The following is a 14,906-nucleotide window of genomic DNA, read 5'->3' as shown; positions in this document are numbered from 1 at the left end:
TTCTGATCTTTTCATACTTGTTGCTTTTCCATGTCTGTAGGGTCTTTGTATCTGAGAGGGAAGGTTGTGGGTTGAAGGAGAATAGCCTAAAACCTCTCTAGCTATGTATAAAAGTTTCTGAGATAATTTCCTTCAGAAATAATTATTACTTTAATTTAGAAAATAATAATTTTTCTAAAACTACTGTAACAACTAGAGGAGTGTTGGCAGTAAAATAGCCTAAAACCATCCCCTACAAGCATGAAGCTTGTCTGAAATGAAGGTTTCAATCGGTGAAGTTGCGAAATCTCAATGAGCAGACAAAAAACCTTACTACTGTAAAGTAATAAGTAAATAAGGGTTAAGAATTTTACGGGGAATTTCCCACCTGATTTGAAATATTCCTTGATGGTTAAATTTCTATGATAATTTGAGTTTGTCGCTTGTCTGTATTTTGTATTTTTTCTCTGGGCAAGGGAAGGGACCATCATTGGAAAAATAAATATGATGTTAATGTAAAGATATAATTAAAAAGGAAAATTTTGTAAGTTCCTACTGCTAATAAATTCCTAATTATGTCATTTTCGTTATATAGCTCATTTTATTATCCCTAAAAATCAGCTAAAAATGTTTTCATTAAAAATTCGCTTGCATTAACTTTACCTAACTTATGTAAAGTCTTTGATAACTAAGGATTAATAAAATAATATTGTTAGCGTTCATTATTATATAGAGACGCTTTAAAAATCGCATTCTTTTCCTAGTAAAGTAAATTATTTTTAAGTTTCTAATCTTTAAAAATATAATAAAATCAAGAATATGATATCTAAAGCGTGTCTTTGAATTTTAAAATTTCAAAGCTTATTGTTTTAAAACATCATACAGACAAGATATTTGATACCCCATTGAAAAAATTAAAATCAAAAAAAAATTCTTTTAATTTACATACAAAAGTTACGACTACAAATTGGATTTAATAAGAGCCACCCTTTAAAAGATTCTTTTAAAGAAATTATTGTATAATTAAACATTTGACAAAAATTCAGTATATAGCCTAAAACTTAATTCAGACTTCTGTTATGATTTACTAATAGCTGAAGGGTTAATTTCTCTTAACTTTCCCCTCCAACCCACCCATAATTTTGCTTGTCAAATCCCCATAATGGGACACACGTAAACATCCCACTTTTTTTGATATTTCCGAATGAATTCGTTTTATTTTACTTTTTTTGAAAAATCATACTGTAATAAAGCACTTGAAGGTTCTCTTTAACTGTTTGTAGGTTAAAATGTATTTCTTCTATTCTACAAAAAATAAAATTATCGAACTGTCCTTTTAATACTAAAAAAAATGTTGAGCTTGGCTTATTGCCCAATCAAGAAATGACACCTAATAATTTTGGTCGCAAGAATTTTTATAAAGATTTGTACTGTACTGTTTGTTTTTAAAAGTGACATTATTACTATTTTTTCCTTCCTATTAAACATCTTACTATTTTACTATAAAACTCAATATGATCATTTTATTTGCAGAAGAAATCTTAAATTTGTTTTCGATCCTTTTAGTATCAATGGGTCGGTTTTGTGGAAAACAAGGATTAAACCATCCATAAGCGAAGCACAGCAAACAGACATTCGAACAAACAAGCATAATAATTGAGCAACTAAACTTTTAAAAATGAAGAAACAATAATATGTACTAAGAATTATAAATAAAAGTTATATTCCTTAAAATCCATATTAAAGCTAAAAATATTAGATAAAAAGGTTTTAAGAAAATTAATGTCATTTTTGGTTGAGATTATAGAAATGAGTTATGTATGTGCTTAATCCTTTAAAATCATGTCATAGAAATTCTACATCTAGTCTGATTCTTAAAAGTTTTCTTTTGGAAATGTGTATTTCAAAGAGAAACTTAATATTTAATTATCTCTTACTCTTCTTTGATACAATTTTGTCAAATCTGATAGATAACTTTTAAGAATTGACTTTAAAATTATGTTAACATTAATGAATTAAGAATATTTAAATATCGAACTATTAACGTTTAAAGAAGAGTAAAAGCAGAGTGTATAAAGCAATAGTTTGATACTGAAAAGTTGGAAAATAAAATCACTTATAATTTCTTTATATATCGCTTTGTATTATATGATGTTTTGTCCAGTTAACCTTATATAAAAGTAAAATGGTGTCTGTGTGTTGTGAAGGATCTTGCTAACCGATAAACTGATATTGTTCTCCTTCACAGTTGAAACTTCTTATGGATCCAGGGAAGATTTAAGAATATTTTGGAAAGGGTACCTCCCTAAAAAAATAACCCGTCACCAAAAAATCTCCATTTAGAAATAAATTTAAGGTGCTACATCTTCCTCTCCTCCTTTCTAAATTTACCTAGAGACCTCTAGAGTTGTCACCAAAAGCAGTTTATTTTTTACCCTTATAGTAAACTTATCTTGTCCTTTGAAGAGTCAAAAGGTCGTTCATAAGCCACCTTATGAGCTGTAAATTTTCGCCCATTATCACAACGCACATAAACTTTCATGCACATACACACACATACACAAACACACACAAAATGCGCACTCACACAAAAATATATTTCGACGTTTTGGCATCTACTCTAAAAGTGTTACGTCCGTCGGCCTTTATATCCTATTATAATTTTTGTTTCTATGTTACGTTAATATTTTTTTAAACACTGATTGTTTGAGTTTTACATTTTAGGGTGATTAGTTACCTATATGATATTTATTTTGGAAATTTAGTTTTTGGATGTTTTTAGTTACATTTCCCTATCCTCCAAATTCCTTCAAATACAGAGCCACTGGATGAAATGAACGCAGCCGCTATTAAAAACTGAACAAATAGGGATAAAAAACTTTTTACTAAAATAATCATAAATGCATCATTTTAAAGATTGGTTGTTGTCATCCTTGTTTTTATGGTTGAGAAGATCCTCATCAGAATGTTTTTAGCTTATGAATTGTCCTCATTAGAAAAGGATCATAAATTGATATAAAAAACTACATACAAAATTGTAGAGTTTTTTTTAGCCCTTTTAGAACGCAAGTTTAAGCGATTTTTGACGCTACCTGTCAAAACCTACGTTAAACAAGGATGACAACATCCATAAAAGCGAAGCACTGAAACGGTCGGACAAACGGACATTAACATTTGTTTAGTGTCTGAACTGAATAATCAGAATATACAAGTATAAGAGTCAAAGCAAGATTGTAAGTAAATTTGTTGAAAAACTGCTTGATACAGGATAATGTTTATGGACATACTTACATTTTTTAGGACTTGATTATAGAGTTGCTTCGCTTAGAATATTGTTCTTTGTTGTCCCAGGAATCAATATACCAAAAATCAGATCAAACGGATAATTAGATCACATAAAAATTTGTTGTTAAAAAAGTAGAAAAATCAACTTGTTTAAAATGGACGTACGGACATTCTGGTAATGATTATAGAGTTGCTACGCTTTCTAAATCGTACCTAACTACTACAGGAATCACCATGCAAAGTTTGAAATCGATAGGACAATTCTAACATGCCTAAATTAACGAATAAAAGCTATCTATCTCTGACGGACGGACCGACCCTAAGTATAAAAAAGCTTCGCTTTTAAAAAAATTGTTGTTTTGTTATTGCTAAGCTAAAATTTTTTAAAAATAATGAAAATGCTACTGTATTGTTGCCCTTTAGTTTTGCTTTCCAGGAAAAATTAGATTTCTAAAGAAGAAACCCAGTTCAAATTTGTCACAGGGACTTAAAGATCATGACTTATAACAAACAAACTGTAAACAAGGATGACAACACCCTTAGATCAAATCTTAATCATATTAATTAATATTATTATTTACTTCGTGATTCTAAACATTAATGAAAAATTATTTCAAATTATTTTAGCTCTAAAGCTATTCTATGACAGAACACGTTAATGAAATATTTTGGAGAAGAATCATTTTTAGAATATTATCTGCTTAGGGCCAAAAAACCTTAATTTTTTGTCGATGGCATAACCTTTCAATGTAGTTGCTTTGATTATTATAGTTTTTGGAGTTTGTTAATAATTGAAGAGCTTTACTCCGCTTTCTTATTTAAAACAAACAACGTTAACAGGACAGGAACATGGCTAAACATTCTAAAACACAAAAAGTATAAAATATAAATTCAAGTAAAATTCCGTCAATAAACAAGAAAATAATTGTTATTTTACATAAATGTGGTTAACTTAGGTCTTTAAGCCGGTATAATCTTCATATAGAGTATCTGTTCTAGAAATAAAATACTTCCAGTTTGTCTGCTAAGTTCGTTTAACTCTTTATTTTTTAGTTAACCCATCCCTCCACGTGATTGTTTATGACTTGCTAGAGTTAAAATCCCTAGGAAAAATAGAAAAGGCCTACCAAGCATTAGCTTTTAAATGTCAATTTCCCAAAAACTTTGTAAGTGTTCAAAATGTACCCCCCTTTCCCAAACCTATTAATTTAATGCATAGTAGTTGACTATGTCAGAAAAGATTGAAATCTTATAATTTATTTGTAGATTTTAAAAATTTCTTTTCTAAATTATGTTGTTAGCTTTTATCCACTTGATGCAATAGAGGATATTGTCGTTTAATGTTTATAGAAATCCCAGAAATTTCTTTGGAAGTCAAAATTAAAATAACAGTAACTTTTTTTTATAAAAAAAACAAATAAGGTACACAACAAAATGAAAGCTTTTCTTACAATTAGAATCTTATACTTATTATTTGGTATTTCTGCTTCTTTTCCTCAATTTATAGATTTAATTTATTTTAAATAAGGGGGGTTGGGCTTTCTTTGCTCGAATAGGCATTTTGAGGGAAACCGCAGTCTTTGCCTGTTACTAACTTATGCAGTCTTCTTATTTCATTTAGCTTCTTTATAATTTGTGAGTTCTTTTAATATCTGATAGAATATAAATTAAATTGTCACTTCAAAAGCCTATTTTTCTTGAAGATTTTTTTCTAAAGAGTAAAATAATAAATGATATTCAACCGAATATACATACCATGTATAAACTCATACACTCACATATTTGAAGCATAACCATTTATATTTCTTCTTTTGAAAAGTAATTATGTTTCCTTTCTTAGATTTAGTATTGATTTATAAACTTTTAGTAAATATTTCTTGCAATTCAAAAAATTTTGGGTTTGGAATAGTTTATCCTACAGTAACATTATAATACCTGCTATTTTTAGTCTCATTATGTTCTGTTATTAACTGTTTTTAGAGGAGTTGAAAGCCCCAAAAGGCGTGTTCGCCAATGCATTTTATTGCATTAATCTTTATCGCACAGGGTGGACGTAAAAATATTAGCTTATATTCAGTGGTGTGGCCAAAAAGAACAATAATTATTGGGCTAAATTGAATTTTTAAAAATATCTTTACTTTTCCCTTAAATTGGCTTACTTAAACATATTATGATTTATATGGATTTTAAGCTTAATTACTGTAAAAAAAATGATATACATATAAGATTATTTATTACTTGTTTTTTAAAGCTATATTTTAAAGATTTGAGATAGGTAGATAATCTTAAATTTGATCAATTTTTATACATCTTTGCATCTGGACTTTTAGAACCATAGATTAATGCAAATAAAGTGTCGAATCTAGGCCAAGAACGCGTCATACTGCTACTATGTCAGGGGCGCAATATCTATAACTAGCGGCTACGCCCCTAGAGGCCTCTAGTGGCCTTTAAATGTTTTTTTTTTATTTTAAATATCTAATTTAAGAAATAACTTGTCTTGTCTATGTTATCAATTGTTAAATTCATGCGTCTACGCAGCACGACTACGCTAGCGAGACTACGCTAGCGACACTACGCTAGCGACACTATGCGGCGGAAATATTTCAATTTCTTTCTCGATTTTATTGTGATTTCTCTTGGGAGGGTGGTGGTACCCTCCCCCAAAATAGTTAAAAACCTTCCTGTGAAATATGACAATCTACCCTGTTAAGGAGAACCCAATCGGTTCAGCGGTTAGCGAGATCCTTTGGTACAGACACACAGATACACAGACACACAGACACACAGACACACACAGACATCCTGTTACTTTAGTATAAGGATTAAGGAATGAGGAATGCCTTTGCGCAACTTATTACCATGCTCAGTAAGGACAATGCACATGTTGATTGTACACAGTTTGTGTCATGGTACCTTTTATAAAGGTCTGGCTCTATGATTTTTAGCATAAACAACTCATCCAATTACTACTTATAATTGAAAATACTTTTATAAGAAAAAAAATGTGCTATTCTTTTCTGTTTTCTCCGTGTTATCAAAGCATTTTCATAATGAACATTTGGCTTGTAGTATTATTATATCATCTAAAAATATGCATTTTTAAAAAGGGCTAAAGGAATAGACAATTTTTAGAAATGATTAAAATTTGTGAGGAAGAAGTTATTGAAGCATTATGAAATTTTCCATATTGTACATACACGCTTCGAGTAAATCTTAAGACTTTTCTAAAGGAGAAATGCAATAAGGATTTATAAAGCTTCCTGGTAATACTTATACATTTGATTATTTTCGAGCATTCCAGCTTTATTTTTGTTACCACCATTTCTTTTTTCCCTGATTATTCTTTATTAAGATGACAGAAATCACTCTCTTCAGAAGGATCCTAAAGATTTCTATGAATCTATCATAACAGCACATTAATAACTTAGGATTTGAAAAAATGAAGTTTTTCTAAATGCTTTAATAACTGAGGAAACGGCCTTTTTTACATCTGGTTCAATTTATGAATATTGTTTCAGCAAATTAAGAGATAATTTATATAGGTTGCTAAAACTTTAGGTTATTCATTCAAAAAATGGATCCTTCTGAATTTATGAAATAAAAAACAGTTGGAAATGAGAAAAACTTTCATTTATGTTGTAAAGAAAATCTAAATTTTAAGATCACTTAAAAATCCTTTATCCGAATCGTCCATTTTAAAGCAACACAATAAGACATTAATATTTTTTGTAATTCATGACCAAAAAAAATATTATCGATGTTGGGTATCCTTAAAAGTATTAATCAATGTAATAAGCATCTAAAAAGGCATTAGCTGTTAAATTAAGAAAAATTTGTTTCGCAGCAACATTAAGCTAAAAAAAGGAGTTTATTTTTTTAAATGCGCTTAAGAAATAACAAATTTTATGGCATACTTAGAAAATAATGAAGAAAAAATAGAACTTCAGCAAGATTTTTGTGTACCGCTCAGAACAGACGTGTTTCCGAACATGAATTATTTATATATAATGTAATTTTCCTTTTTCAGAGCGAAGACAATTCAAAATTCTGCACCCTACCCCGGCGCAGAAACCAGGGTGGATATTCCATCAAGAACATCAGCTTCGAGAAGGGGCCTGGCAACAGGTCCCTGGGCTTCACCGTGGTGGGTGGTAAGGACTCCCCCAAAGGAAGCATTGGGATCTACGTGAAGAGTATCTTTCCCACAGGCCAAGCTAATGGTTTACTAAAAGAAGGTAATTTTAATTATTTGAACTTTTTTTACTTTTAGGGTGTTCAGTCCTTTCGTTTATGGTTAGAACCCTTCAAATTGATTTCAAACCTTTTATGGGGATTCCTGTTAGATTTGGGCATTGCTAAAAGCATAAAATCTCTGCGATCATTACCCGTTAAATTTTACAAAGTATTTATGCTTTCAATATTGTAAGCAGTTTAACGACGTAGTTATATATATCAATTAATATTCCTTTTCTTTTTGTTAATTTACAATTGTTAGACAGTTTGGAACATTGATGTTCACTTTTATGAATGTTGTCATCCTTGATTTACTCAAATCACTACTAATCTATATCTGTCGTGTACCAATAATTGTTTATTCCGTAGTCTAATTAAAATAATTGAAAAATATTTCTTAGTGGCTCCACCCTCCTTTCTTAATTGTGTATATAAGTAACGGAGTTTTTAATGTTGTTGGCATGTTTCTTATTATTAGATACTGTTTATTACAAGAATGAATTCATTGATAGCAACACAGTATAGTAAAATACATGTATATAAACTTGGTATCCTTGTATATACATCATACATATGTGGTGAACTGAAATTAGTTTCCGAATGTGAACACATTTTCCTAGGTGTTTCCCAATCCTATCTCAATATTTGCTACTAGCTAAAAAACCTTCAAACTTCCAAAAAAAAAATCAAAATTTGAAAAATTAAAACTTTGAATGTATAATGTATAAATCGTTAATACATTCAAATTTTTTTTTTTTTTTTGAAGTTTGAAGGTTTTTTTAGCTAGTAGCAAATATTGAGATAGGATTGGGAAACACCTAGGAAAATGTGTTCACATTCGGAAACTAATTTCAGTTCATCTACATATGTATAGAAATAATAACTAGGTTGACTACATCCAAAACAGCGAAGCTCAAGAAGCCAGAAAAAGAACAATTATTGCTTTTCTTATTTAAATATTTGCCATTAATTTCTTTAAATTGCTTAAAATGTTTATATTTACAAAGACAGTAATACCTTTTAACTTTTAAAGTGATAGGTAAAGATATTCCTTAGCATGCTTTATCGTTATAAGACTCATCACCATAAAAAGTTGTAAACTAACAGGATGATTTAAATATCAACACTTTTTATCCATGGCCAAAATACTTCAATACAAACTTTATGTATTTATAAAACATAAATTATACAGACTATTTTATATAAGAATTAGTGATTATTGATATGATTAATTTATCTTCTATTGTCCTATTCCTATAGATATTTGACCACCACGGTCAAGTGAAATTTTTGGCAAAGATTTTTGAAACGATAATTAGTAATATTTAGTAAATGCAACAGTTTAAGAGCGTCGCATTTGCATAATCTGAGTCTTTTTGATCCGCAAATATTCCTCTAATGAAATTGTTTTTCTCCTTTACATTTTTTTATAATTTGATACCTTTGACAATTTGGCATAATATGTAAACAACTCAGTAAGTATTACAGTTGAGGGATAATTCTTGTAAATTAAATTGTGGAAAAAAGTAAGAAATTTTAATTGTTTAATTTTCTTGCTGCATTTTTATGAATTTATTAAACAATCCGAGTTATGTATTAAATTATGAGAATATTTTCTTTTATTTAAATACTTACTCTTTTATGCTATTTAATGATATCAGAGATAGAGTGTAGGCAAATGTAATTAATTGAATTACTATAAAATACTTTTTTTTTACTAATGGCTGTGCCCATTGCTTCCAGGGAATGTGAAAGAGGTAGTGATTGATAATTTTTAATCTTACCCACTTCAAGATAGTTCAAAACCTGTAATGTAGCAATCTAAATTATAAAGGAATCCCAAATTCGTTCAACGATAAGAGATAAAAAAAAATTGATTTTGCCTATATCCCATCGAAATTTGTATTTTTTATAACAAAAAAATTATTTTTCTGATTGTTTTCAATTGCATTTTAAACATTGTTATTATGATTTTTACAAAATTTTCTTTTCAAAACTTTAAAATTTTCTCCCTTATGTAATTGTGTGAAAATTGCGTGGTTTAATGGAATTTTTAAAGAAAAATTGAATATTTACATATTTTAAATAAAATTAATAGAACAGGAAGGATAAAGATCTCAGTAAAAAATTCCAATTTCAGTAAATATGGTAAAGTAACATCAAACAAATACACAACTCATGAAAGTTTAGCCTTTGTCTGAACGTTCTAGCTTTTTTGAAAATGCTTATTTTTACTAAAAGACTCAAAATGACAAAAAAGGTTAAAATTTCCTAAACACAAAGCAATAATCATTTCTAAAATTGCAACTAAACAACTTTTTAATTTCTAAAATTAATGTGTTTTTCTTTGACATTTGATCTCTTTTTCTCTCTCTTTCTATCTTTCTCCTATTTTACTTTTCCCATTTCTTTCTCCTTTCCTTTCCTAGATGTTTTTTTTTGTGGAAAATTTAGGGACAAAGGGTAAATATGATTTTTGGGTGTTGCATACAGCAGTGCGGATCTTACTCTTTTCTTTAAATGCTTTTTTTCAACAGAATAACATAATATAATTATTAGAACAACAACTTTTCCTCCTATAAATTTAAGGGATAAGACAATTGTCAATAAACTGCACACCCAATTATGATTAATTAATTCCTTCTGTAATCTAATCAGTTAATGTAAAATCTGGACATTTACCAACCAATCAAATGAATCCAACGTGTTAAAGCCAACGCATGAGAGACTGTGTTTATAAAAATTCTTATCATCCCCTGCTAGAATTGGGTACCACAGCCCTATTGTGTGATTTTATAACTTGAGTTTGCATAAATAAAATAGAACTTCTTGATACTGTAAAAAAAAATCAGATTTGTTTTTATTTTAAATCCCCCCCCCCATCATTTTTTTTTCAAGTAGATATATACATATAAATTAATAACACGTACCTCATACCGCATATTCAATATCAGTACAATATGTAGTAATTGCCTGAATACTATTATTACATTAGATAGATATACCTAATATAACTGAAATGTGACCTCGTTTAATCATAAATTTGCGTTGGTGTTTTTTTGCAGTGATACCCCCAGTGATGCAATGAAAGCGTAATAATTAAACAAACAGGACGCCAGAGTTCAATGTCAGAAAATATGAAGAAAAAAAAATGCTCAACCCCCCCTTTTTTTCCAACCCAAAACAATAGTCTTTTTAATGTCATTGTAGCATTGAGATTTGAGGCAACGTGCAATGCACAATCACATATGTTTTTGCGTAATTTTTGTTCTCATCTGAATGTTTGATCATAATAATATATGCTTATATATTATACTTTTTCTCTTCAACCCTTTTAAGAACACAACATTTACCAGGAAGTTCTTATTTCAAATGGGAATACATTGCTACTATATATCAATGAATTAGTATGGTTGAGACTTGAACTCAACACTTCCCGACCGCTAGTGGACGCATCATGAACTATATTATCGTGGGTCAGATATTATTGTATTACAGTATACTGTTATTTTATCATACCTTTGAATCAAAACTTTTTATCTATTTCAGGTGATGAGATATTTTCCGTGAACGGAAGATCTGTAGCAGGACTGACCCACCAGGAGGCCATCGGCATCTTCAAGGAGATCAAGGTCGGCACCATCCAGGTCACCATTGGCCGTAGGGAGCCAAAGAAAGTGGTCAAGCTGACCGGGACCGACAAGCTGTAACCGTTGACCTAATAAATAACCAAATTTACGTAAAGTAAATAAACTTTAGCTTTAGCTTAACAAAATGATAACAGATCGAAGATAAAACAATGAGCAAATGACCTAAAACGGTTATAATAGTGATAATATTAGTAATCCTCAAAGACATCAACTTGTAAAAAACATAAAAAAAATAGCAAGTCAAAAGTGAAAAAACTAAGTATCCATCTACCTATCTATCTATGAAACATACATTATTTAGTATGTATTTTTTAATAGTCATTTTCTATATCTTTATATTGATTAATTATTGTGATTTGATAGCTTCTACATATAAAATTAAATTAAATTTTTAATATTACATAAAATTCTAACTCTAAAAACTAGTCTTTAAAATTACCATTTTTTTGCGTTAAGCCCTTTTTGCCATATTCCAAAGCTAGGATTATTCATTTTTAGAAAAGAATCTTTCAGTGTTAGAGTCGAACTTGATAAGAAATAAATAGAATAGTCATTTATTCGGAATTAAAACTGGTTCGGAACCATACTAAATCATATGATATAATTATAGGATGAATTCCTAATTTAATTATTTATTTTCTTATCCGCGGTATTTCTTATTTGTAACACCTCAATCAATTCATATTTTTTTTATTGGAACTGTAATCTGACTTCCAAAAGTGCCTTCTCTTGTTCTACTTATTATAATACATGTCCCTATCTACGTAAGTATATTAAGCATGATATAAATCATATTTCAATAGAAAATCCTTGCTAAAAGATTGCTAAAAATCCTCCAAATTGCAATGTGGGAGAGGGATAAATAGGTCTCATTTTATGTTGAGAACAATTTTTGTTTTTTTAAATTCGACAGTTGTAAAAAATTGTCCTATGAATTTAAGATTGAAACAGGAGAGACTTGTACGTAAGAACATTTTAATTCAGCGATATATATGTTAAATCAAGTGTTCAAATTAAGCCAATTTTTTTGTGTACTTGACAGTACAAAAGTTGTAACCAACTTCCCCTTGACTTTACAGTAGACATTTCTATGATTTATTTGACATTGAGTGCTGACATTCACTAGGAACTTTTAGTTTTTATGTCATTAACATGGAAATGTTTTTAGATTTAAATTAGTTGACAAAAATTAGGGGGAAAATTAGTAATTATATATTAAATAACAACTACAGCTTAAAAAAAAAATCTATCATGTTCTACGATATTCTTTTAAGAATATTATGCTATAAATTTTTAGATACTTTTCCCCGTATTCGGTCGAAACCTATCAATATCCGGTGGAAAATTATGTCTAGCTTCGTATTATATCCAGTTTTCTACGAATTCAAAAATGTAAAATCATAAGACTAAAACCAGTTTTATTATATTCACGGTTATTAGCACGTGTCTTTTACATCTCGGGGCTAAAAAAACTGGTTTTATCTTAAAATTGTACATTTTTATATCCACGGAAAGCTGGTTATAATACGATGTGAGAAATAACTTCAACTAATTTTAAGATACTTAAATGGTCCAATCTCGCCTCCTTTACTTTATGTAATACTTTGTATAATTGCAACTTAAGTGTTATATTCAGGAACTTGCTTATGTACTTTTAATAGCCTTAAAAATGACAAATTATGACTTGACTACCCATCTTTTGTAATCAACCAAGCACAGACACACATACACACTTATAATATGAGATTTAGAGTTCTGTGATATAATCTGAGAGGTTTAACTATCCATATACCATCTAAACTGTTTTTATAGCTTTTTAAAAACTATTTCTTCTGGACAATATTTTAAGTAACTATCTTAACGGGGGGATTAACCAATTTATCGTCCAATGTCTTATCTCAAAAGATCTGTGGGGACAATTAAAGGAAGTAGATTAATTGGAATAGAGGTTACACCAATCAAATTATTAAATCTCTACTGTAGAAAGTATGTAGACATACATGTTTTGCAATCGGGAGAGGAAATTAAAGATCATTCTTTTGAAACATCCCCTTCCACAAATATTTCTGTTGTGGGGAGGGATACCCAATACTGGTTGCTCTTGGAATTATCCTCTTATTTATTTATTTCTATATTAAATAAGATATATAAGACGAACATTTTAACGAAATAAAAGTTTGTTATTCCTTTTATATTTCCATATAACGCTATTCTCAAAATTAGATTAATACCATAGTCTTATATTGATACAACACAAAAGTATGACAGTATACTATCATACAGTAGAATAGTAACAGATAAAGAAGTAAAGAAACAGTCAAATATCAAACTGACAAGACAAAATATTTCGTTTTTTTTCAATAGCTGTTTTAAAGGCACATTCGAAGGTTATAGGAGTTATCAATTTAAATCAATATGAAGTTTAATTTCCAAAAGCTGTCTCTTAGAGTCACGTATAAGATATCATGTATGATATGAAGGACTTTGTATTGCACTATAAATAAATAAGGCAATGAGCAAAGGTATGGGCTGGGTACAAATTCTTTATTTTAGTCATAATGTCGATGTGAATTTTAAACAAGATAGATCATATAAAAACATGTCAGTCACAAACTTTTTTTTGTCGCATGCAATATAGTATGTAAAATTTATATATACATTTTATTTATCTTAATAAAAAAATAGATACACACTTAAATCTGTCCTTGGCCCAAAAGATAATCATTAAAAACTAAATGTTTTAAAACAATTAACTAATTTTAAATTGATACCCCCAAAAATTAATAAATGTACACAAAAAACCATTTGGTTAGAATCGAGAAGAGTATAAAAAGAAGTAGAATAGTACAGACATATTTTTACTTTCAGTAAAATAAAAAGACTGTGTTTTCATTTGATGTCAATGTTTTTTTAGTATCGACTCTAGAACAGAAAAGGCAGATATGTGAAATAAACTAAGAATTTACTCTGACCAACAAATTTTGTGAGAATTGCTAGCCGTGTCCATGGTATAGATAGACAGGCTTCCGGATAAATTGATTAAACCATTAGGCATCCATTTTCATAATTATATTTTCATGATAAACAAATTATTCGGTTTCAAAGCAATCAGATTTTTCCATCATTATTTTGTTTCAAAAGTTCCGTGTCTGGAAATTTAATTTTATCCCTTTTTTATGGAAATGGAATTGCTTAATTGAGTTAAAATTGGGCTAACGCAACTCATAATAAAACCATTTTTATTATTAATTTTTAAAAGTAGAACTATCATTAAAAATATGTATGTTTTAAATACATTAATAAGAGGCTGTGATTTTTTATATTAATCTTTTATTGTAATTTGTATTTCAGTGTTTTTTGGCATTAGTTTGTTTTTATGTAAGTTTTTTTTATATAGATGAATTAATTTTTTTGTATGATTTTATGTAATAGATGTGTTCTTGATTTATATAATAAAAATTTGTTAACCAAATTTAATTTTTTTGTAATTTGTTTTTGTACAGGACTTAAGTTTGTTATTTGCTTAACAAAAAAATTGCTTCAGTAAAAGAATAACGATTATAACATCACTAACAGCAAAGCTGTAATTTCCCTAGCTTATATTTCGATTATAAAAACCTAACCCAAAAATCTATATATAAACAAGGATGACAACATCCATAAAAGCGAAGCTCTGAAACGGTAGGACAAACGGACATTAACACTTGTATGATATCAGAACTGAATAATCAGAATGCGAATGTATAAGAGTCAAAG

At 28.9% G+C, this 14,906-nt stretch overlaps 1 protein-coding gene across 1 annotated transcript in view; it reads left to right on the top strand.

The window, feature by feature from the left end:
* The window catches only part of LOC145310023 (uncharacterized), a 60,302-nt gene extending 45,680 nt beyond the window's left edge, over nucleotides 1-14,622 (top strand). The window contains exons 3-4 of the mRNA XM_080150377.1: nucleotides 7,295-7,502; nucleotides 11,050-14,622. Of these exons, the coding sequence (XP_080006503.1) occupies nucleotides 7,295-7,502; nucleotides 11,050-11,210 (369 nt within the window). The 3' untranslated portion in view covers nucleotides 11,211-14,622. The remainder of the gene's footprint in view (nucleotides 1-7,294; nucleotides 7,503-11,049) is intronic.
* The last annotated feature ends 284 nt before the right edge of the window (nucleotides 14,623-14,906 follow it).

The sequence above is a fragment of the Acartia tonsa genome, chromosome 2 (genome assembly GCF_053477335.1).
Source record: "Acartia tonsa isolate MP-2025a chromosome 2, ASM5347733v1, whole genome shotgun sequence".
Lineage (NCBI taxonomy): Eukaryota > Metazoa > Arthropoda > Copepoda > Calanoida > Acartiidae > Acartia > Acartia tonsa.
Note: the sequence above shows the minus strand (reverse complement) of the source record. Positions and strands in the feature narration are given on the sequence as shown.